The sequence below is a fragment of the Fundulus heteroclitus genome, chromosome 12 (assembly GCF_011125445.2).
Source record: "Fundulus heteroclitus isolate FHET01 chromosome 12, MU-UCD_Fhet_4.1, whole genome shotgun sequence".
Taxonomy (NCBI): Eukaryota; Metazoa; Chordata; class Actinopteri; order Cyprinodontiformes; family Fundulidae; genus Fundulus; species Fundulus heteroclitus.
In genome coordinates, this window is record NC_046372.1 from 1924708 (window position 1) to 1947989 (window position 23282).

General features: G+C 42.0%; 1 protein-coding gene across 1 annotated transcript in view; it reads left to right on the forward strand.

The window, feature by feature from the left end:
* Positions 1–20904, forward strand: part of fam222a (family with sequence similarity 222 member A) — a 72932-nt gene extending 52028 nt beyond the window's left edge. The window contains exon 3 of the mRNA XM_012863569.3: positions 16663–20904. Coding sequence (XP_012719023.2) covers positions 16663–18140 — 1478 coding nt within the window. The 3' untranslated portion in view covers positions 18141–20904. The remainder of the gene's footprint in view (positions 1–16662) is intronic.
* Positions 20905–23282: the final 2378 nt, after the last annotated feature.

Sequence of the window (23282 nt, forward strand, 5' to 3'; positions counted from 1 at the left end):
AATATGCAGGTGCATCTCAGTCAATTATGATATCATCGAGAATTTTATGTTATTAATTGTGTTTAGCAGATTAGATATAGATTCATTACGCACACAGCGGTGTGTTTTAAGCATTTATTTCTGTTAATTTTGATAATTATGGCTTCTAGCTAGTTAAAACCCAAAGTAGAGTTCCTCAGAAAATTTGAATATTAAAAGGAGGACCAAGTAAAATGGATTTTGAACGCAGAAATTTTCTGCTGTAGTCATATTAAGGCATCGGGAAGACAGCTGACTTGACTTTACAGAGTGCGTTATCTGAGTACATTAATAGAAGGAGGAATGTAAAGTAAAGCCCAGAGTTTGGGGGAGATTCACATGGCACTGACAGTAATCCCAGGTTCAGATTAAAGTAGATGTTTATCATCTGGTGCCAGTCCATTGTGTTTCATCAAGCCCACATAGACAGAGCAGCTATCTACCAGAACATTTTAGAGCTTTAATGGTTCCTTTTGCTGACGAGCCTTATGGAAGTAATGAGCACATTTTCCATTGGTACTAGTGGCACTTGTCCACACGACCAAATACCTGCTTTAATGACTATTATATCACTGCTCTTGATTGGTCAATAAAACCTAAATCCCCAAAAGAACTTATGAAGTAAGATGAGAGACTCAAGAACCAACAACTCAGAGAGGCTGAAGGATGTTGACACCTCAGCAGAGCAACGAGCTGATTAAGCCTTTAGTGCATACACTATACAGTAAATGGTAATACTTTTCAGAAAGCCCACATTTCTGAGCTAAAAAACCTTCTTTGGACTTACTGTAAGAAAGGTTCTAATTATCTGATAAACTGAATTCTGTGTTTTATTAGCTGTGAGCCTTAACCGTCAGAATGAAAAGAAATAAGCACCTAAATATATCAGTCTGTGTTTAGTTTTATCGCCTATATTGTATTTTGATGTTGTTTTTAATTTATATGCATTTGTCCAACATATTATATTGCCTCTGGATGAAAATTGTGGAAGTTAAAGGAGGTTGCGTAAAAGTTTTTCCACTGAAATTATTATTCTTTGTTGTTTTATTTACTGTCATGGGAACAAGCACAGAGATTTTGCTGTGTTTTTTTTTTTTTTTTTTTGCTTACTGTTTTGTTTGTTTTCCTTGTTTTTTTTAGACATTTTGCTCATGAAGTGCAATGCATAGTGTGAGGTAAACATGTTGCCCCAGATTCTGTGTTTGTTGTTTTGCACGGGTGTCCTACAAAAGCCCTGACAGGGCCGCCGCTGCTGGCCTGCATTCCTTTGTGGTTCAAAGTGCACATGAAGTGCCCACTAGTGTCGGGTTTGCCAGACTCCCAGTCAGATTACTGGTAATTGACATGAACTGTGACCCCCTCTGGTATTGTCGGCTTTAATGCCGAGTCAAATGTACACATAAGACCAAGACTCTGAGATGTCTGCACAAATGCTACTCGATTTTTGCCGTTTGATAAGTTGCGTTTAATTATGATGCTTTAGTTCCGTCGACAGGATGTATACTCTGGTCCTGTCAGAGGTGTTAATGGGGCAGGAATGCAGGACGAGAGCTTTCCCACACTGTTAGCTTTCTTCTGGTGGGTGCATTTCAGATGAAGCTCAGGGCCCGGCTGGGCTCTGCTAACGCAGCCCGAGCGCAGACAAATGGAAAGTGACACTTGTGTGTGTAGAATGGTATTTGTGGTGACGCTTTGACTACAGATAATAAAGTGTTTGCCCCGAGGTGATTTCGCCCTGCAAGCATCCCTGATGAAACTCACTTACTCAGAGAGGGAGACGGAAGAGACAAGAGTGGGGGGGGGATGAAAAGACAGAAGGGGTTTGAAGCCTGAGAGAAGCACAAAGAAAACACAGAAATGGAGTGCAGAGGATGGGAAGGGGGTAAAATGCAGAGAAAGATCCAAAGATGGGTGGAGAGAGATTCTAATTTCTGTGTTTTACAGGTTAGAGGATGCAAGTTTGTGTTGTCATTGTGCGCCTGACTTACAGGAAAGATCGGTTATTTGTATTTTAGTATAAAATCTGCTTGTTTTTTGCATGAGAAGTGAAAAAATGGTTCACAGATTTTGTCATGGCAGGGGTAAAAGGTGGGAACCGGTAGGATTGGTGTGTGTGTGTGTGTGTGTGTGTGTGTGTGTGTGTGTGTGTGTGTGTGTGTGTGTGTGTGTGTGTGTGTGTGTGTGTGTGTGTGTGTGTGTGTCTGCCACGCCATATGTACAGAGGAGTCCTTCAGGATCAATCAGTTCTCAGTAATTTCCTCCACAGCCCATAAAAAGCCAGGTCTGTCTGGAAGGAGCATGAGGCAGCCACATCAAACTAGCTAATTAATTTTCATTGCTGATTCTGTTACATCTGGCTTCGGAGATAAATTCTAATGAGAAAATGTAAACATGACAGTGTCCGTGTGGTGTAGTATTTCACATTTCCTGTGTTGCAACCTTTAAAATAAAAACCTAATTAGAGGTTTTGGGTTTGAAACATTGTGCAGCGCATTTCGACAAATGCAAAGCTCTTCAAAAGCATTTGTACCAATATCTTACCATTTTATCAGGTTTGAGACTCAAATGCAATGGATTTTATTGGGATTTTATGTGCTGGACCAACATAAATGATGGATAATCGAAAAATTATCCATCTAAAAAGTGTGCCGTTCCTTTGTGTTCAGCCACCAACAGTCAGCATTTGTTGGTGGCTGAATAACCAGATAAAGGTTATTTATCTACAATTCTTAGAGTTCATCACCACCAGGCTTGTGCATCTAGTGACTGATTTTTATGGCTCATTGTTTATTGCAAAACAGCTCAAACTCAGATAGATGTGGAGTGTCCCTGAATATAAGTATATAAGTCAGATTTATGCCTTACTTACTTGGCCTTTCTAACACACATACGATATATTTAAACCAATCCACTGTCATGCTGCCTATAAGTGGTGGGCATAGCCACAATAACCCTCAAACAGATAATTGCTTTGCTAACTTTTAGTTCATTGCATTATTGTTTACGTTAAGTTTAGAAGCTGTTTGCGGACGGGTTATCGTCCTCTTTATTGGGTTTTGATGCCTATGATGATGAAAACAATGGTAAATCTGCCGTTTACGTCACTGTCCTGGCTCTGACTACACATCGTCACAGACTTCTCAACAACGGTTGCAGTCACAGCTTTACAAAAAGAAAAAACATTGTTAATAGCTGTGTTGTTTTCTTCTCACTTTTCTTGTTGTTGTATTGATTCATTCTTAATATTGTTAGCTCCCGTTGCTCAAAAACAGAAACTCCAGTATCCACGTTTTTTTCTGCAAAAAGTATGCTGCTGTGTGACCCCAACCCTTTAATTACAGTGTAACAGAGCTTTCTGGGTTTGTTACCAGTACCACATGAGGTGGAAGGAGTTTGGACTCAGAGTGGGTTTCTGGGTCGCTGCATGGCTCAGCGGGACTCTTTTATTTTTTCAACACCTATGTAAAAAAACACTGGCTCAGCTTACTGACTAACCTATGGCACTCCTCAAGGAACATTTAACAAGCATGTATAGGATATGAAAACATGTTTCTACACAGCAATGATGAAACTGAGTTTTATTTATGCTTCTCAAATCAAATACAATGCACATTAGATATAACAATATTGATATGACTGATGTTGCAACAATAAGTAACTAATAAGGAAAAGGGACTGGTCAGTCCTGCAGTGTGTTCCAAGCTTCCAGCAGTGTTGCTCCATCCTATTATTATCAGCGACTTTGAGCTTGTTTGTTTTATTTCGTTTACAAGGTAGCTGTTATAGAGCTGGTTGCTTGTTTATCTCACAAGAACAGGCAACACTTGCTCCAATCCTAAACTCACTCACACCGTTTCTTTCTAAAAAGCAGCTGCCTGGCTACAGAGGGATAGAGTATTCTTCTCAAATGATTCCACTGCCATGTAAAAGAAAAAAATTAAAGTATGTTAACCTGAACTAAAACAGCTATCTCCTCAAACATGCAGTGCTTCGCACCTTTTTTCGTGTGCCAGGTGTGCGCGCAGCACCATTTGTCTGAAGACGTGTGACACAGACAACCGTTGGCTATCAGTTAGCAGCTAGCATTAGCTTCCTCAAATTTCCTTATTTATCATCGGTTTAACGGTAATGAAGCTAATACTCTCGGTTGAGTTTGTGAAGCTTACTTTTTAGTTAGCTGTGCTCTTTTTACTGGAAAGGGCAGCCTGTAACACACAGATTGATATAGAGCTTCATAACCTGACACAGACCAAGAGGCTCAAAAAAACATTACTATAGCATTGACCTTGTCAGATAGTGCCTTGTTACAACCACATATTCTTATTGGAAATGTTTTAACTAAACCAACACCAAATAGTGCATACCTGTAAAACTGAAAGTAAATGGCACAGGCTTTTCATCCATTTTTACTAATTAGGTTCTGAAAAGTGTGACATGCATTTCTGTTCAACCACCTGAGTCAATACTTTGTAGAACCACCTTTTGAAGCAATTACAGCTGTACGTTTGTTGGGCTATGTCTCTCTCTGTCTGAATCATTCTATAGTAGCTCTAGCAGTAGGTTTAAAGTCCATGTCCAGCTGGAAGGTGAACCTCTACCCCAGGCTGAAGTTGCTGCCTCTAACAGGTTTTAATCCAGGATTGCCCTGTATTTAGCTCCATCCATCTTCTCATCAACTCTGACCAAATACCCCGTGATCTGCTGAACAAATGCACTGCTACAGTATAATGCTGCCACCACCACCATGTTTCATGTTTTGGTAGATCTTTTCAGATTAGGCATTTGTCTTAATGATATTCTGAATACATGACCTTGAGTAAAAAATATTATGTTTTTTATGAAGGTATTTACACAAAAGTTTAAAACAAAAATGCACAACACTCCTACGGCTGCTAAATTGATATACCAATTAATATATGAGATGATTTGACCTATAACATTTGTGGTTAATATTTTAATATTTTTGTATTTTATGAATCCAGCTTTTTTATCTAACTTGTAAATATCTTTCGATTTTTTGCGTATCTGTATTTTATTAAAGTAGTACTTCTCTGCTGCACGTTCATAGTATCTAAGTTTAGTTGTGTATTAAGTTACATTAAGTTAACTTAAATCAACTAAGTTAAAATGTAGCTCACCCCCAAATCAACTTTATTTGGCAATGAACTGTTAACATGGTTGTATTATAGTACTGTCTACATATCCTGGTCATTATTTTGACAAATTAGTGCATATTTGTTGAAATCCTGCTTTTGTGCCTAAAATTGTCAGTGTGGTGCCCTCCTAGGGTTAAACGGTGGTCTTGCACTGAATTTAGAATCTGTATTGCTATTGGTTTAAAAGTTTGTGACGTAATTTGGAGGAACTGACTTCAATAGATCTGCCGCTGTTGGAATATGGCAAGCTGATTTAACATTTAGCAATAGGTTTAACTATCCCAAATTACCATTATAATGTCATTTTGACTAGTGATAATGTCACTGTGACTAGTATGAATTTTGATTTAAGATATAGCTAATGTCATTCTGATTAGTCAAAAATAAATTACATATATCTATGATGACAATTACATATGAATGGCAAAATAGTTTGAATATTACTTGGCAACACTTCATAACATATATATATGTATTTGCAGTTTTTATCTGTTAAAATCAGTTTTGACTAGGCAAAATTATGTTGGAGATATCAGTAATTAATATAAGTGTAGCGTTTAAATGTTAATCGTCTTGCCATAGACTGTATCACAGGCAGGCAGATGCTGCCTCGTCCTAAAACCTGCCTGCACACTGCCTCAGCAGCACCGGCTTTAAGCTTTGCTGAGTCAGCGCCTTGAGTCAGCGGCTCAAACTGATAAGGCTCTGGCCCGATCGGCTCCGTAAAGCCTCCCTCAACCACCAGTCAGTCACTCTGACACGTTCTCTGGTAATTACATAGACTTTAAACCATGTACTGGCTGTTTAAAACTATGGTATTTAAACCTTGGTACTGGTAATAGCCCATTTCTACTTCAACAATACTGTCTGTTTCAGCAAGTCTGTCAGTTAAGGAGGACTAAAAACATATATTGCTTTTCACTTCAGACTTGTGCACTACTTTATGTTGTCCTTTTACATAAATTCCCAATAAAATACATGGAGGTATGTAGTTGTAACGTGATAATATGTGAAAAATGACTGTTGCAAAGCACTGTGTGTAAAGCTGTCCTGTAGGTAGAATTATGTTTTCTGTACCTGTGAGCTTTTATCCCTGCTTCAGTCCTCCTCCCTACCACTTCACACGTGTACCGCTTCACTACAGGCCAACCAAGCCTCATGACCTCATGCTGCAGTATCTGCGAGCAGGAAGCCCAAATTAGGCTCCCAGGTTAATAGTTCTTCCATCTGCTCTAGCAGAAAATAGATCCAATCTGGGATGAGATTGGCTTTAATGAAACGAAAGATTAGGCTTGTGAGTTTTGTCCAAGCTTCTTTTGAAATCTATTTTAATGAATAAATCCATTCTTGAAGCTGTGCCATGCCCGCTTGCCTGTGAAGGATCAGTGTGCAGATTGCTTTAACATTCTCATTATCCTCTTTGCTATTTGTGTTGGCAGGTTAAAAGCCCAATATGGGAGGCAGTATGGCACAGCGTTTTCAAAAGCAATCCCCAACTATTACTACTTTTACCTGGGCTTTGATTGAGAGAATGGCAAATTTCTTGTGCTTCGAAGGTAATGTGATGTTGAAAAATAAAGACTTTCCTCTGCACAAAGTAAAAAAAATATAACTCAATAATTGGGCGAAATCAAAGGGAGATATGTGGAAACCTCGGTTTAATTTATGTTGTCTTACAATGAACATTTGTTTGATTATTATGATTATGATGACACAAGCAGTGGTTGAATTCAGAGAGCTTTATCCTCTGAGAAATCACAGCAGTTTGATTTTTATCTGCACAATTATAGATAGCAAAGGCCCGACAAATAATTGCCTGGATTTTTTTTCCCCCGTTCCTGCATTGTTGCACAAAAAAATCAACCTAGAGATGAACAGAGCGAGATGAATGTTCCTAAAAATGGCTTTTTCTGATATCAAGCAAGCAGCAGGGTTTCCTTTCCCCTTACGTGCACTTGAATTGATTAGTACTTTGGTTGAGGGCATATTCAACATGTCTCCCCCCTGCGAGGCTCCTCTACCCTGTTGATGACTGGCTCATACATGGGCTTCCTTTTGCTCCCTAGCTCCTCAGGAAGCTCCTGTGGGGAGCCGAAGCTTTGATTGACTGGCGGCTGAGTCCGCGGGACGCCTCTATTATTATCATCTCCACCTCGGCGGAGGGGCGGAGGCTCCGTGTCCAGGGGGTCTGGCCGACAGCCCCTGCTTTGTGTGCCCAATAGTCAATTAGAGGCAGCGCACTGCCGGAGACGAGTGGGATGCAGGGTTAATTGCAGAGGACCAAACAGCTGGCTCTATCAGGGCCCATTGTGTTTGCAGCAGTTGTCACGGCAATTGAGGCATGGCTGTAATCGCTGACTAATCAGCCCTGTGCCAGATGACACCTCCATTAGCACAAGGCAGGTATTGTTCAGGAGACGAAGCCGCCTCTGGTCTGCTCTGGCCTCCCCCACTGCTAGCCCGTCTTCTTTCTGTGCCGGCCAACAGAGGAGGGGACACCATGTTACAGACCCTGATCCTATCTGCTAAGAGGTAAACAATAGCAACAGGTCACGGGATCCTTCAGAGGGTAATATTGTTCATTTTCCCCTGGGTGGACATGTCAACGTCTTTTACGTTTAACAGAATTCAAATGTAAAAAAATTAGATCTGAAGATGCACTGATAAGAGTTTCATGGTTTGTCTAGCTTTCCACCATGAGCCACTAATAATTATTTATATTAAGCTTTTAAAAATTATACATTGTATTTTTTTTATATTAACATTGTTTGAGGGGTTAGCATTTCAAATAAACATCAGTCACTGTATGTATTCCCTATGGAGCATGTATATACTCGTTTTAATTGTGGGTTTCCAAAATAAACTTAGATGTGAAAATCCAGCATGATACATAGCAGAAAGAAAGGATAAAACAGAGCAACCTTGCTGTACTATCTTCAGCCTTTCTTCTGTCTGCTGACGTCAGTAATAGCTAACTTTCAGCTTTCTTCCTACTGTAACCAACTTCCACACTAATGAGTGTTGTTGAGTGGCCGGCCACCTGTCCGTGCTGACTGAACTGGGTTTACCAGCCTTAGTATTAGAATACAAACTTGAAAAAAGTAATTTTGATGTATACATCTTATTTAATGAACACATTATGGCCTTCTCCATCATAGGAAAGATTGCTGGCTCGCAGATGGCCACAAAACAGTCATTTGCCATCGTGCAGAAGGAGGGTAAGCCACAAAAGTCATTGCTAAACAAGCAGGCTGTTCACTGAGTGCTGTATCCTGGCATATTCATAGAAAGTTGAATGGAAGAAAAAAGTGTCAAGAAAAGTTGCACCACCGACATCCATTCAACGATTCGGAGGAGCTCTAGAATGAATGTACTGAGGCTGGGGTCAGCGCATCAAGAGCTGCGACGCACAGATACATCGTATGCGTGGGGTACAGATGTGACAAGCCGCTCCTAAACCAGAGGCAAAGAACTTTGACCGCTTGGGAGCTGCCATCTGTGGCATCTACTGCAGTGAGACTCCATCCAGTAGACTGAATATCTTATTGGCATTCAGATGGTGAATTTCTCACACTTTGAGTAGGATTTCCAAAAATGATTCCCTTCCAAAAACGTGTCTGCAGTATCACCATTGTGAATGCTGTTATAAAAAAGGATGATTCATTTCTCACCCCCAATGTGTCCCAGAATTTCTGTTTCAGCTCTTAATTATTGATCTTAGTTAATGTATGACAGTGTATCAAAAAACAACAAGTCTTTTAGTGGAGGAGTCCAGATTGACATGTATAACAAACACTTACTTGGTGAACTGAAACTCTGAAGCCTGAACTTTGAGTGGATCTTGTCTTGTATGAACAGTAGGCCAAATATTGATGTTACTTGAAATAGAGATAAAGCACACCTGAATGGAGGTCAAAAAGCAACACGGTGCCTCTGAACCAGTCCCTGGCGACTTCCGAGGAATGGCTCCGTTTGAGTGTTGTGCAGACTAAACAGACCCTCTTCTCTTTCTCTTTCTCTTTCTGTTTTTTTTTTTTTTTATTTTAGCATCGTGAGCATCTCTGCTCCTGATTTTTGCTCCGACCTCGTCACAGACTGCGCCGCTGCTTTGTTTGGCCAGAGTTAATGCGTATTACACGCTTGCTCTTCTGTGAAAACTTAATTGCAGTTCAGCCGTACGGGTCCTCTCCCTTCATCTAAACAAGCACTTTTCCCCTCCGCTCGCCGTGGACGTGGTCAGAAGGGATCAAAGCGTGCAGTGCAGAAGGGATGCATGCCTGCAGGAGTGAGTGGGAAAACCCTGAGGGCTTTTTGATGTTTTAGAGCATTTCCTCCGCTAATAAGGAGAAACTTCTCCGAGCGGCTCATAATTTTTGAATACTTGGAACACTAATAAATGGTAGCAAGGGTGTTTCAGGCAGTTCAGTTTTACTCCTGCTCATTCGTTTAAGCCTCTAATTAAAATGCAAAGCATTCTTGGGTTCTCTGGATATGTTGCTGCACTCTCGCACCGCCTTTGATTCCCCCCCCCCCCCCCACATCACCTTAAAGTCCTCCTTTATGCTTCTGCTTCTTGTGATCCATACAATTTGACCTCTCACTTGGAAGAAGTGCACCACATTTAATGGATTTTTTTTTTACAGTCTAATCTAACCAGTTCCCTCTTTATTGCTGTTTTGTACCCGGTGGACCTCATCTTTACCAGGCTAACCTCCCCCACTCACCTCCGCTGCCTCCTCCACCCTCGCGCTGAGAAAATTAGTTCATCAGAATTCAAAATGTACCGCTGGCTAATTAAAGGAGTGTTAATTGAGTGTTCAGAATTGGGTAGCCCCTTCGCTAAAAGCACGCGGATGCGCAGACGTACACACACACACACACACACAAGCAGCGCCATGCAATCACCTCGGCGACGCTGGGTACACCAAGGACGTCGCGCTTGGGGAGTTTCATGCCAATCAAAAAAAAAAAAAAGAGAGAGAAAAACGAGAGTGCCCATCCTCCAAATAAAATGGGATTTCTGGATCATATCGTGGCCTACTGCGGCTCAGTCCGCCTCTGCGTTATCCAATCTCTAGTCCGCTATCTGTGTCTGACCGCTGGAGAGGGTACAGCGCTGAACAGATAGCCTCTCTCTCGCTCACTGTGTGCATGGTGCTAATGAGGGGTGGCATTTAGAGATGGGCTGCTCTGACACATGGGCATTGTGTGCCAGGCACTGGGTGATTAAGGACGAAGGTCAGCCCATTAATTGCCTCCCTGCCATCTCCGCTCCCTGGAGCGTGATCTCCAAGAACTAATGCATGCGTTTGCCTGAGTTTTTATCTGATCTCCAATGCAGTTCAATCATACGCTTGGCTTGTTTACATTTCTTTCATGTGAAACTTTTTTTTTTCTCTCTCTCCCCCCCCTCACCTTCTGCAGGAGCAGCTCAAGCCCAGGTTTTCCTATTAATTTACTGTAAGCTGTTTCATGTGCTTGTGAGCGCACATAGCCTCCTGCTCTAAGGAAGGGAAAAGCATATTCTTCCATCCTCAGGGGAAATAATTAATCCTTACAAGGCTGTCGCATGTTGAAATGAAGCGAGTGTGAAGCATTTAGCCCAGGAGGCATTGCAGGCTGTCGCCCGCACAGGCACCTGTTGTTGTCCCTGCCCTACATTTCATGAGAGAGCGCCGAGCAGAGGATAACAACATGCTCCACTGATGGCAAATGAGACACACAAATGCAGATGCAGATTTCTGTGTGTACGTGTGCGTCTCTGTCTATGCGCTCCTCTTTTTTTTTTTTATCATAGTTTTTCATGCATTATGTTTGCATGCACGGCCACGCTGGAGCGTGTGCACAGGTGCAGGAAACCCCCTACCTTATGAGAAACGGAGGGCTCACACAAACATTGGCTGCCTCGGAGGGTGTTTATCAGCCAGCACCATCTGTATGCTGCAGCTCAGTGCTATGATCTACTGCCTAAACCAATAAGTCACAGAGTGGCTGCCTAAGAAGAGACTCTCTCCTTTAACCTCAGAGTCTTCACTTATAGACTTAAAGCTCTGGAGGAGAGAGATGAGGAAGCTCTGCACATCAAACACAGGGTCTGTAACAGCTTGTGCATGAGAGTGAAATATGCTTTGGTTTGTGGCCATACTTACTGTAATCAACTTTGCTATAAAATTTCCTCCATGGAACTTTTTGCAAGAGGAAGCGAGAATCAGAAGCATCCAGATGCTCATTTGCCTCCTCCTCCTCCTCTTCTTCCTTTATGCTTGTGGGTTCTAATAACCGGAAGCCTTTGTGGAGCTGAGATGGGTTTTGTAGGCCTGAAAGGCCTCTAATCCCTGTGGCCTGTGAAGTGTGAAGCCCTTTGATGCCAGGTTGGTGTGCCAAAGGCTCTGCCTATTGACAAACAAGGGCCAAGCCGGGAAAAGACGAGCGAGAGGGGCTGCCTCCTCTCGCTCAGAAGAAACACAGGCGCAGGCATGAAAAATATAGGGCTCAGTGAGTGAGAAGGAATAGAATTAGCTACCCTTTAATGAATTTCCTGGCATTTTTAGAGTTTTTCTTTTCTCATGTGGCAGTAATTAGGTGGAATGATGGGCATATTGCAGCTGGGGGCTCGCAGGGGCGGCAGGGCACAGGCCCTTGATATGCCTGAAAGCCAAATATCTCTTCTCATTTAGACCATGTGATGATCAAAGATGTTTTTTTTTTTTCTTGCCCTCATGTAAAGAAGATCAGAAAAAAAAATGCTGCCTCGCCATTTGCATGTGGACCCGCAATGTGCTTTGAAATGAGCATGTTTTTTTTTTCTCTTCTGAGCAAATGAAATAAGTTTCTGTCAGTTTTCCTTTGCAAGTCAGAACATCAAAGCAAATGACACTGCTGTCGCAGGGGAAGCAGGGCTGTGCCTCGCCGAGGTTGGTTAGACCTCAGATTGGTGGGTCTGGCGCGCTCATAACAGCCCATTAAGATGTCACCCTAAATCTGATAAGGGTTTATTCACTTTTACCGCTGTGTTTTCACAAATTTGAAGGTTTAGCGTGATTAAGCTCTGTTATATGAACCAATCTATTTAATTCCATTTATATATATGCTGCACAACAAACGTCATTCCAGGAGATTTTGCAAGGCAAAGACAGATTAGAGTTTATTTACACGTGTTAAAGTCCGATCCTACTTATATCCTGGTTCAGCCGGTAGAGTTTGCAACAGCCTCTCCTCCTAAAAAAGAACGTGGCGACAGTGGAAAATAACAACTTCTTAGTTCAGTCTCACATACTATGAAAAGTCTCTGATTCTTATGAGACATCTTGTATTAAATCTGAACTAAGGAATTAATGTTTGGGAGAAAGTTAAATATTAAATTAGCAAACTTACCAGGAGGTTATTTGTCTCTCTGTTGCTGCATATTTTATCTAATAATATGTATATTAATCAGACAGCGGAAAGGAAAAAGGAAGAAGCAATTCAAATTCTAAGAACCACATCGATTAGTCAACTTTCAGCACCAGAAACACCACTAATAAAATAATAGAACACCTTACTGTGGTCCCAAATCAGGCTGTTTTCTCAATCAAAACTGGACTCCTGCTAATGCCTCGAAGTCGGGAGTCTTGGCTGATGTTGTGGGGAATCTCGGCACAGACAGTGTTGTACCTGGAAGCTCGCTGTAAGACTTCCAGCTGTTGGTTCTGACCCAGGGTCTCTCTTTCTCTCTGCTTCCAAATGTTTGTGTAGCTCCCCGACTCTGTTTAAATTAAAAGACCCAAAGAAAATCAGTTATTCTGGGTAAAATGTCAAATCTGATGTATTTGTGTGTGAACTACAGAGGAAATTCTGGAAACGTTTGTGAATCTGGGGGGAAAAAAAGGTTCTTTGATGAACTCAGCCGTCCGGTCTACCTGTAAATTTAGTTTCAATATTCACAGTCTCACCCCTTAGCATTCAGTTCCTAATTTATTTCTTTTATGATATGGATCTTGTAGATTTAATCATTTTCACAGTTGGAGTCCCAAAGGGTTGTTGAAATGAACTCCCCATGATATCTGTAATGGGAGCAAAGAAATGAGAATTGTGACTACTTGGCTGTGGAGTTTCTTTAAAGTGGTTTGACGATTGAAAAGGAAATGGACTGCGTCCCAGTCACCGACGCCTCAGGTAGCCGGGACATTTGCTGACTGTTGTTACCGAGGTTCATTTTGAGCATTTTTTTTATTTTGCATCGAAATGTCATATTTGAACGGGTTGCAAGTCATTTGTGGCAGCTGATATATTGTTTGTAAATTGAGTCCTTTTCCCAACCCCCCATGCTTTTTGTTACACTGAACTAAGTAGCCATGAAATTGCCTGAATAATGTCGTTTAAATCCAATCTCACCGCGGTCCCTCACCTCCGTACTCAGCCCCCAGACAATGAAATGTGGTGGGCTTTTTTGAAATTGCATTTTTCCTGTTTGCTACTGTGGCCAAGTGCCGGTACACTGGCCATGGGTTGTGGTCAGTTCCTGAACCCTCAGCGCTGGGTTGAACTTTAGAATTTGCTCAAACAGAGCTGAGCATTTACATATAGATTTAAAGCAAAATACCTAAATGTAGCATATAATTGGCTTTTCTCTGTTTTATATTTTAAAGTTAATCTCAGATGCACATTAAATCCAATTTTATGCTATTTTGCGCTCAGAATTGAAATCATAAGTTTTCCTCATGCGTGAATCCTTCTTTTCTGCTACCAAGGTAGAGTCTTGTGAAAAAATGAGGACACAGATTGACAGCATCTTTGTAAGCATGTGTGTATTTGTTAGGCATGTTTGCCTCACATTTTATTATTTAATTTGATTGATTCTAAAAAACAAAAAAATCAAGTTATATAATCAACAAAAAGAGCGTTTAATTATTTTCTTTTTGAAAAAGGTAAAAAAAAAACATAATCACTGGAGAGAAAGAAATTAGAGACGCCCTCACATTTAGTCTATTTCAAATGATTGAAATTACACACTGGTTTATCACATCAGGTCCACATGAAGGGAACTTGCTTTTTGTGTGCGGTTTGACCTGTTTCAAACTCAATACACTTATGCTGATGTGCTCCTGACTGTTTAGGAGTCTGCAAAGGATTTTAAAAGGTGCCTAAAGAATTTGAAATCCGCCATTCCACAGTGAGGAAACTAGTCTACAGATGGAGAATATTTAAAACAACTATCAACATGCCCAGGTCTGGCCATCCCAGCGAGTTTACCCACAAAGCAGACTGCAAGGTGCTAATAAAAGTCTCCAAAGTGCCTAAAATGTCATCAAGGGACTATCTGTCCAAAGCTTATGACTGTGATACGGGAAAAAGACTACACAAGTAAATTTTTATGGGAAGTGTAGAAACCTTTGCTCTTGTAATGTTTGGCATAAAGCAAATACAACATGGTATAATAGCCGCATACTACCTGCAAAGCATGGGGGTGAAAGAGTCAGGATTTGGAGATGCTTTGCTGGACTGTACCTGGTCAGCTAACCATCATGGAGTGCTCCAGAAATCCTACCATGATTGAGGAAAATGTGAGACCATGTGTAAAAATGTTTAATCATAAACAGAACTCGGCACGTGAAACATGAAAACAACTCAAAGAACATACAAGAACATCCACTAAAGACAACAGCCAACTCAAAGACCCGATCTCGATCTCATTGCGAATGACTTGAAACGGGCTGCACATCATGAAATATCTTACAGTTCGAACGTAAAGAATGGGCCCAATTTGACCGATGTCAGGGACTGGTAGATTACTACAAGCAGCTTTTTACTGAAGTCAGCTAAAGGGTGTAACATTAGTTAATATGGGTATATATACAAATATATACATTATATTTATACAAATATGGGTATATGTCTGGATTTTTCTCTCATTTAGGACACAGTTTTATTTAGATATGTTGTTTGGGTTATTTTTGTTGTTTAGGTTCAATTTGAAAGAACTCTAGGATGTCCCAATTTTTCACGGTTGTCTCTGTCTATTTAAAAAAAAATCTATTTTTACGACAAAAATCATAACTTGAGCTTTCATTAGTGGGCTGTATTTAGTTGGATTCACCTTAACCAAGCTTATAATTCCCAGTTGACCTTTAATTGGTTCTTTGTGGGGGTCTGTTTCTCCCCGGTTCTGCAAGATTGAATGAATGTGAAAATTCAGTTGCCAAGGGTAAGACCCAGTAAGTGATTCCACTTATAAATCTAAAATGTGCCACTTCAATTAAACAAGCTTTTATTCCCTCCCCTTTCCTCCCTCAGTGCCTGGTACCAAGGCTAACCCAATTCAGTGCTGAAGAGAGTCCGAATTAATTTCACAATGCACTGATTTAACAGCGCCTAAGGTAGCAGGCTCTGAGAGAATGAGTTTTTAAAAAGATTCATTTGTCTAGGGATGTACATCCACATCAGGGTGTGAAAATGAGATGGAAAGAAAGCTCTGAGCGAAGAAGCAGACTGATGAATGCCAGTCCTCGTTTAAAGCTTTCTAACTATGTTGGGGTTTTACTGAAGTGTATCCGTTTGGTTTTATCCAACTATGCACCGCTTGATAAAAATTTTCGAGATGTAGATCTTAGACTTTTGCAGTATGGAGTAAGATAACTGTCAATATAAATGCATGCGTAGGTGACTGAATTTGTAAATGTAAGTCAATACTGCCTGTGTTAGATACTTATACACTAATACAGGCAGACCAAGCTGATAGTAGCTGGTTAATTAGTTAGGGTATCTCTTCAGATGCCTGCGGTCGGCTGACAAACAGACCCTGAAGAACAGTGAGAGCTGACGCTCCCTTAGTGTCCACCATACAATTTGGCAATTATTTTATAACCAGAAATATTTCCAGATAGATGAATTTGATTTTCTTTTATGCAAGGTAAAAGTGTAGCCGCCTTTTTCAGGAAGCTGGCCGGCAGTGTGCAGCAACAAGGGGTTAGAAGAGATCTGAAAAGCAGTACCAAGCAATACACAAGAGCAATGCATTGGTTGTTGATGCCATTTATTTGTCATTATACACTGCAAAAGCGGATCTAAAAATAAGCAAAATGTTCTTAAATATAGTGTTTTTGTCCTTGATTAGAGCAGGTAAATAAGATCATCTGCCAAAGGAATGAGTATTTTGACCCCTAAATTAAAATAATTAGACATCCTGCACTTGAAATAAGATGATGGAGATGAGTTGTTCCTATTTTAAGTGCAAAAATCTTATTCTATTGGCATATCACCTTATTTACCTGCTCAAATCAAGAACAGATAAACTAATTTTCAGAAAATTTCACTTATTTTTAGTTCCGTTTTGCAGTGTACCCATTTCAATGACTCAGTAGAACTTTTTATATACCCAGCAAGAATTTGGCTGTAAAGTTTGGAAATTCTGTTCCAAACAAACCCCACCTAACCTATTCTACATTTATCCATCTATGATTGCAGTGTTCATGTGTTCATATTGTTTTTTTTTTCCTGTTTTGTCTTGCAGGTGACCTGGTGGTACCTTCGCCTTCCACACGGTACCCAACAGCCTCCGAACTTGATGCTTACGCTCAGAAGACGGCCAACACCCCGCTGTCCATCAAGATTTTTCCCACCAACATCAGGGTTCCCCAGCACAAGCACCTTAACCGGACTGTGAACGGATATGACACCACAGGGCAACGCTACAGCCCTTATCCCCATCTCCACACAGGAGGCTACCAGGGTCTCCTTGCCATAGTCAAGTCCTCATCCTCATCCTCATCATCCTCATCGTCATCATCCACCTTTGGTCCTTCAAAAGGTGTTCTCAAGAACTCAGAAGGCAGACGGACTAAGCTTTCTCCAGCTCACATAGCTGTGGCCCCGTACCCACCCCCTAATAGTAGCACTTTAGCCAGCGGTCATGGCCAAATGGTATACCACTCTGGGCCCTCAAAGCCTCCAGAAGGCCCCGGACTTTCCGTACCCCCAAACGTCACTGTGGCTGGCTCTGTGATTCCCGTAACAGGGGGCCGTGGCCTGTCCCTGCCTGCACAGTCTAATCTCCCCTCCATCCAGAGTATCATCTATCAGATCAACCAACACTGCCAGGCTCAGGCCCTGCAGCAAGTGTGTCAGGGGGCTTCCACCGCACCGACAAATTCCAGCCCCTCCAAGCAAGTCACAGCAGTCATGGGGGTTGGTTCAAGCTCCTCAGGTGGAGGCTATGTCGTGGGAATGGGCCACCAGGCTAACATGGTGTACGCGGGATCGGGGCTGCCGGCTCAAAGCGCGGAGATAATGAAGAGCGGCGTATACGCGGAGGGTATGGACTACATCCTGTGGCAGAAGCAGCAACAGCAACAACACCAACAGCAGCAGCAACAGCAGGCCGTCCTCCGCATGTACAGCGGAGGCAGCGGAGGAGGGGGCGCCATCAGCAAGTCCCCTGAAACCTGTGTGCTGGGTGGGGGGCTCATGGCAGCCCAGGTGTCCTCCTCCTCCTCCTCCAGACCCTACCACCTGACAGCGAGCGCCAGCGGGGGAGCTGGGCTGGACAAAGTCAGCTCGTCCCCTTTGAATTGTGTGGGAATGCACGGGAATTTCTCAGTGGGTCAGTACTTTGCTCCGCCGTGGAACAGTGTGCTGGTGACACCCGACAGTGACTGCTACAACCCCCAGGAGCTCCTGGGCAGCTCCGCAGGAGGCCCGGCGACGGGCCACAGAGAAATGGGCTACCCGCACCACCACCACCATTACCACCATCCCCACCACCACCCCGCCGTGGACAGCGGCGGGGGTCTGTGCTGCAGCCTGCCCAGCAAGAGCCTGTGCAACACCTCGGTGCTGAGCAGCAGCCTGCAGTCTCTGGAGTACCTGATCAACGACATCCACCCTCCCTGCATCAAGGAGCAGATGCTCGGCAAAGGCTACGAGACTGTGTCCGTGCCGCGGCTGTTGGACCACCAGCATGCACACATCCGCCTTCCTGTTTACAGATAGAACGGACGGTCGGGGGGGAGAGGAGAAGGAAGTTAATCAAGAGTTGTGAATTCACGAAGAAAATCAAGAAAAAACCGAGATGTTACGGGACTGTTGTGAGTGCCACTGCTTTAACGACGGCGGGAGCTTCGGGAAGAGCTGCTGCTCTGCTGTGGGACCTTAGATTTGCTGGTTTCAAAGCAGGCTGTGGGGGATCCCTAACACAAACAGGTAGTAGTTACTGCCAGCGGGATGGAAAAGGGGCTCCAAGATTCTCCTGATGTTCCATTGTGTGGTTTGCCAATAGGATTTTTGGGATTATTAATAATTTTCTTTCGCTTTGTTGTTTTATCTTCTTAAACAGTTTTTTTGATGAGAATCATAGCTTGTCTATCTCCTCTCCAAATACTAAGGATGAAGCTACTGTGTAGGTTGTCACTGAAACGGTCTTAAAGGACCGACGCTTAGGGCTGCTTTTAAAACCCAAAACTCAGTAACGGCACGCGCGTACAGAAATGTGCTGAGAAAATAAACACGAGAAGATTAATAGCAGTTCTAGGGTGTTCTTGTAAAAGGATCACAAGGTTGAATCTAAAAGGGTAGTACGATATTAGTTATTGTTGCTGTTATAATTGATAAATTAATTGCACTGCTTGAATTTTGTTAACTTTGAAGTTTGGAATTGGGTAGTTTGGATATGATATATTTAAGAAACTTGAAAAACTTGAACCTATTTTTTGTTGTTTGATATATTTGTAGGTATATTATATGTATTGGCTGCTACAAGGAAAAGTGTCTCGACAGTTCTCTTTTTTTATCCTATTCTATTGTTTTCCATTTTTGTTATTATGATTTCAAATTTCCTCCTCAAGCTGACTTGCAGTCTTTTGTGTTCTGACGTGAGGCAGAGTTGCTGCTTTGGTTCTGTAAGAACCTGAACGGAGAGCTCTTTTTTTTCTTTCTCTTTTTTTCCTAACCAACACTGGAACCAACAATAAATCTCAAAATACTTATTTAAAAGAAAAAAAATGTTGCAAAAAATAGAAGAAAAAGAAATGTTACAATGAAGAATGTGACTATGAGGTTATAGAGATAACCCTAAATGTACAGTAGCTTGTAAAAGTGTCCACATCCCTGAGAGGTTTTCACATTTTTTCACAGTGAAACCCATAATTTCAGTGTTTTTATTTTGATTTATGTGACAGGCCAACACAAAGTAGTGCACAATTGTGAACCGGATGATAAAGGGTAAATGGTTCTGAATTTTTGTTTTACAAACAATCGTCTGTAAATTATACCTCCCCTGTCCACGGAGAAGAAAAGCATCTCCCCATCATGAAGCTACCCAAACCCTACTGTTCATGGTGACATGTAACCTTGGTTTTCCTAAATATTTGCATGTAGGCCAGAAAGTTCAACTTTGGTCACTTCTGACCAGAGCTTTAGCTCGGCTTTCTTCTTTTCACCTTTAGAAAGGCCAGATTTGTGGAGTGCACGACTTAATAGTTGTCCTGTTGGCTGATTTTTTTCACCTGAGTTGAGGATCTCTGCAGCTCCCCCAGAGATACCATTGCCCTGTCGGCTGCATCTCCAATTGATGCTCTAGTTGTTCAGCCTGTCAGTTTAGGTGGGTGTCTTAAACAGTATGACACATTCAAAGCTTGGAATAGGTTTATAAACGAAAATTAATCACATGTAGCATCTTTTTACTGATCAGGAGTCTCCTGACGACTCAGAAATGTCCTCTTCTGTCCACGTCACAATTCTGCACTGCTTCTTGTTGGTAAATCACCTAAAATCCCAGTAAAGCACATTGAAATTTTTGGGTGTACGACGTGTCAAATTGTTTAAAAGCTAAAAAGGGAATGCTTTTGCAAGGCGCTGTATGTTGAAGCGTGTGTGCGGCCGAGTGCATGTGTGTTCGTACCTTCCTAGTTTGTGTTCTTTGAAATCCTCAGACTTTTTTTGATTTTATTGTGTCATTACCAGAGCTTTCCAGCGAGACTGACCGACTGATTCAGCAGTCCCATAAACATTATGACTGAGTTATGTACAGGAGATAACCTGCTCCATTTTTTTATTGGAGGCTTTGGATTTTCTGTGCAGTCGGAGTCGTTCGACTCCTTTTTATAGCTGTGCTTAAAGTGGCGGTGAAAGCAAATGACATTGTACTTTTGGGGTACTTTAATTTTGCAAATGAATTCAAAATGAAAAACAATCATGCCCTGTCTTTTGGCGTCAAAGGGAGGAAAAAAAAGACCAGACACTGCTTTTTTATTTTTTTTATTTTGTTGTTTTGTCTCCTATTTCGGCTCCAGGTGGGGATGCATTTAGCCCAGGCCAGTCTTAACTTGGTGATTCAGAGCAGTGAAATATTCATTATGACTGTGAGATTCCCTCGAATGTACTGCACTTAAATTACCACAATATTTTGTTGCCTTGTGGGACTCGAGCGGGTGAGAAAAATTGTATCAGTGCAGCGGCTCTCTGGTCTTAAATTAGCATTTCTTTTGTCAGTCAAATTTCAGCGGCAAATTGAATTTATTAACTGGAGAGAATGAGAGAACAGGAAGCTTTGCTGTGGAGAAATACTGGCATCGGTCTAGATTTATGAAGTGCAATTATAATGACTGTATTAACATTTTTTTTCTCTGAGCTTACACCAAAAAAAAATGTAAACTACAGTTGTCAATACATTCCCAATGTACCACATCCCTAATCGTTATCTCTGGTTTCTTTGTTTTGATTTGTTCTAAGGTGTAAAATAAATTTCTTTAAGAATATATTCAGAAGCCATATCTTGGTGATTATTTTTCCTTCACATTTGCTCTCTAGAGGTCCGCTGGACCTTTGTTCTAGCGGGTCTGCCAGATCCATAACGTAATCTGATGTGTGATTCTGTATGGATTGGAACCTTGTACCTTTGATTGATTATCTAAATGTTTAGACTGTGGTCATCCCACGAGAAAAGGAGAAACCGATGCAGTTAAAATCTTTTCCTCAAATACGGAAGATGTCATCACGATCACAGAGGTTAAAAAGGGGACATAAAACAGGACTATAGGTTATCGTACCTTTTCACAAACAACTATACAAACTAAAAGCCTTACATGGGTTGATTTTTTTTCTGATGACTGACGGATATCTCAGACGGAGGAATACAAGACCACTTGGCTTGAATTTCCATTGTAAAACCTCAACATTGCAAAGACGCATTATGTTTCAGCAGCCTAATGCTTTAGCCACAGCCTGGTTCCGGCACATTTTCTGCGTGGCAGAACTATTTTGTCAGATTTACACATACGTCCCATCTCTAAATCCCTTCCGTTTGACTTCTGCATCCAAGCATTAAACCCTGTCACATGATGTTGCTCTGAACAGGGAGATGTGTTAAGGCTGTGGAGTTTCTAGCGTCTGTGTTCCCCCCCACCACCACCACCACCAGTGGAGATCTGAGGCACAAGGCCTTCTAGGCTAATAGAAATATTGGGCGACGTCTTGGCTGGTGGACGTTGCCGTTTGAGAGCGTCCATCCCGACAAGGAGATTGAAATCAAACCCAGGTTTTGGAAACCACGGGGGGATTTCAGAACGGAGACTGAGAGGAAGCGGATCAAATCATTGACACCGCGTTTTATCGCGTTACAACCACAAACGCTTGGGATGTTCATGTGATAGACCAACACAAAATGGTGCACAATTGTGAAAAAGGAACAAGAATATGTAATTTCAAAGTTTTACACAAATGAAACTACTGTATTTGTATTCAGTAAAGACCTAAATCAATCAATCAAACTTTATCTCTAAAGCACTCTACACCCCAAAGTGACCAAAGTGCTGTACAGGTCTATAAAACTAAATAAAGAAAACCCAAAATAGGCTATAAAAAACATCGATGATAAAATGAATAGAATAAGAGCAGTTAACACAATAACCATCAACAAAACTAGCCTGATTCTCCTGCTCAACTGGAAGCTCAGTCTGAAAGTACAGAGAGCCTCTGTGAACGTAAATCTGAATTTCTGATGCATATTTTCAATGTGATGCAGGTTTGAACTTTGACTAGGCCATTGTAATCCATTAAATAATTTTACCTAAATCTTTTCGTTGTAGCCGTGAAAATTAGGTGTTGCTGTTCTGTGGGAATGTGAACCTCAGCCGCAGTCTCAAAACATTTCCTGCCTCCAACTCCTCGTCTTTCTGTGTCTTTAGCCAAATCTATCTTCCCCTCAACTCTGACAAGCTTCCTTGTCCCTGTTGAAGAAAAGCATCCCCACAGCATGATGCTGCCACCACCATGTTTCACCCTGGGGAGGGTGTGTTTTTTGGCCACTTAATGTTTTCAACTAGGAAGAAAAAGTTCAATTGCGATGGATTTTATTTAGTGGTGCCAAAGTAAAGCGGGCTGAATGCAAATACACGCCACACTTTTGATATTTTCATTTCGAAGACAAACATGTTGCATTTTCCTTCCACTTCACAGATATGCGCTACCTTGTGTTGGTTTATCACATAAAATACATTGGGTTGTGTAGCATGACTAAAGAGTGAAGGATTCAAGGAGGCAGGCAAGATGAGGCAAAAATCAAAGAGAAATGATCATTTTAAATCCTTTTTCGTCCAATTCAGGCTTGTCCTGAAGCACCTTTTCCTGAAGCAGAGGCTCCAAACTGTCTGTCCCTTGGTTCCTTCACACACATTAATGAGCTCCTGTTGATGGCACGCATCTTAGCCCTGCAGCTCTGCTCCTCATTCGGACAATGGACGCTCAGCTCATATTAGGATAATAGAATTAAATTTCAAATGGATTTGTGCCTGGGCTGATCCAGCCGCGGCTCACTCAGCTGCAAAGGCAGAGTGGCATATGGCAGGTCATTATCTAAAGCCCACCCTTCCTCCCCCCCGTCCGGGGCCAACAGGGTTCAGCGGCGCTTAAACAAACCGAAGGTTAGGACAGGCTGTCTGGCTGGCGTCAGAGGAGAGGACAGCGGGGTCTGAGCGTTCGTGCTGGTGGGTAGGGAGGGAGGCGGGTGGTGTGGCTATATCAAAGACGCCACAGCATCTCTGAGGGCCTGAGTGCCGCACCATGGCGCCCAGGCTTGTTTTAAAAGCTGGGCTGCGTTTGATGGAGAGGGATTTGTTTTCTGTTGGATTATACATGCTC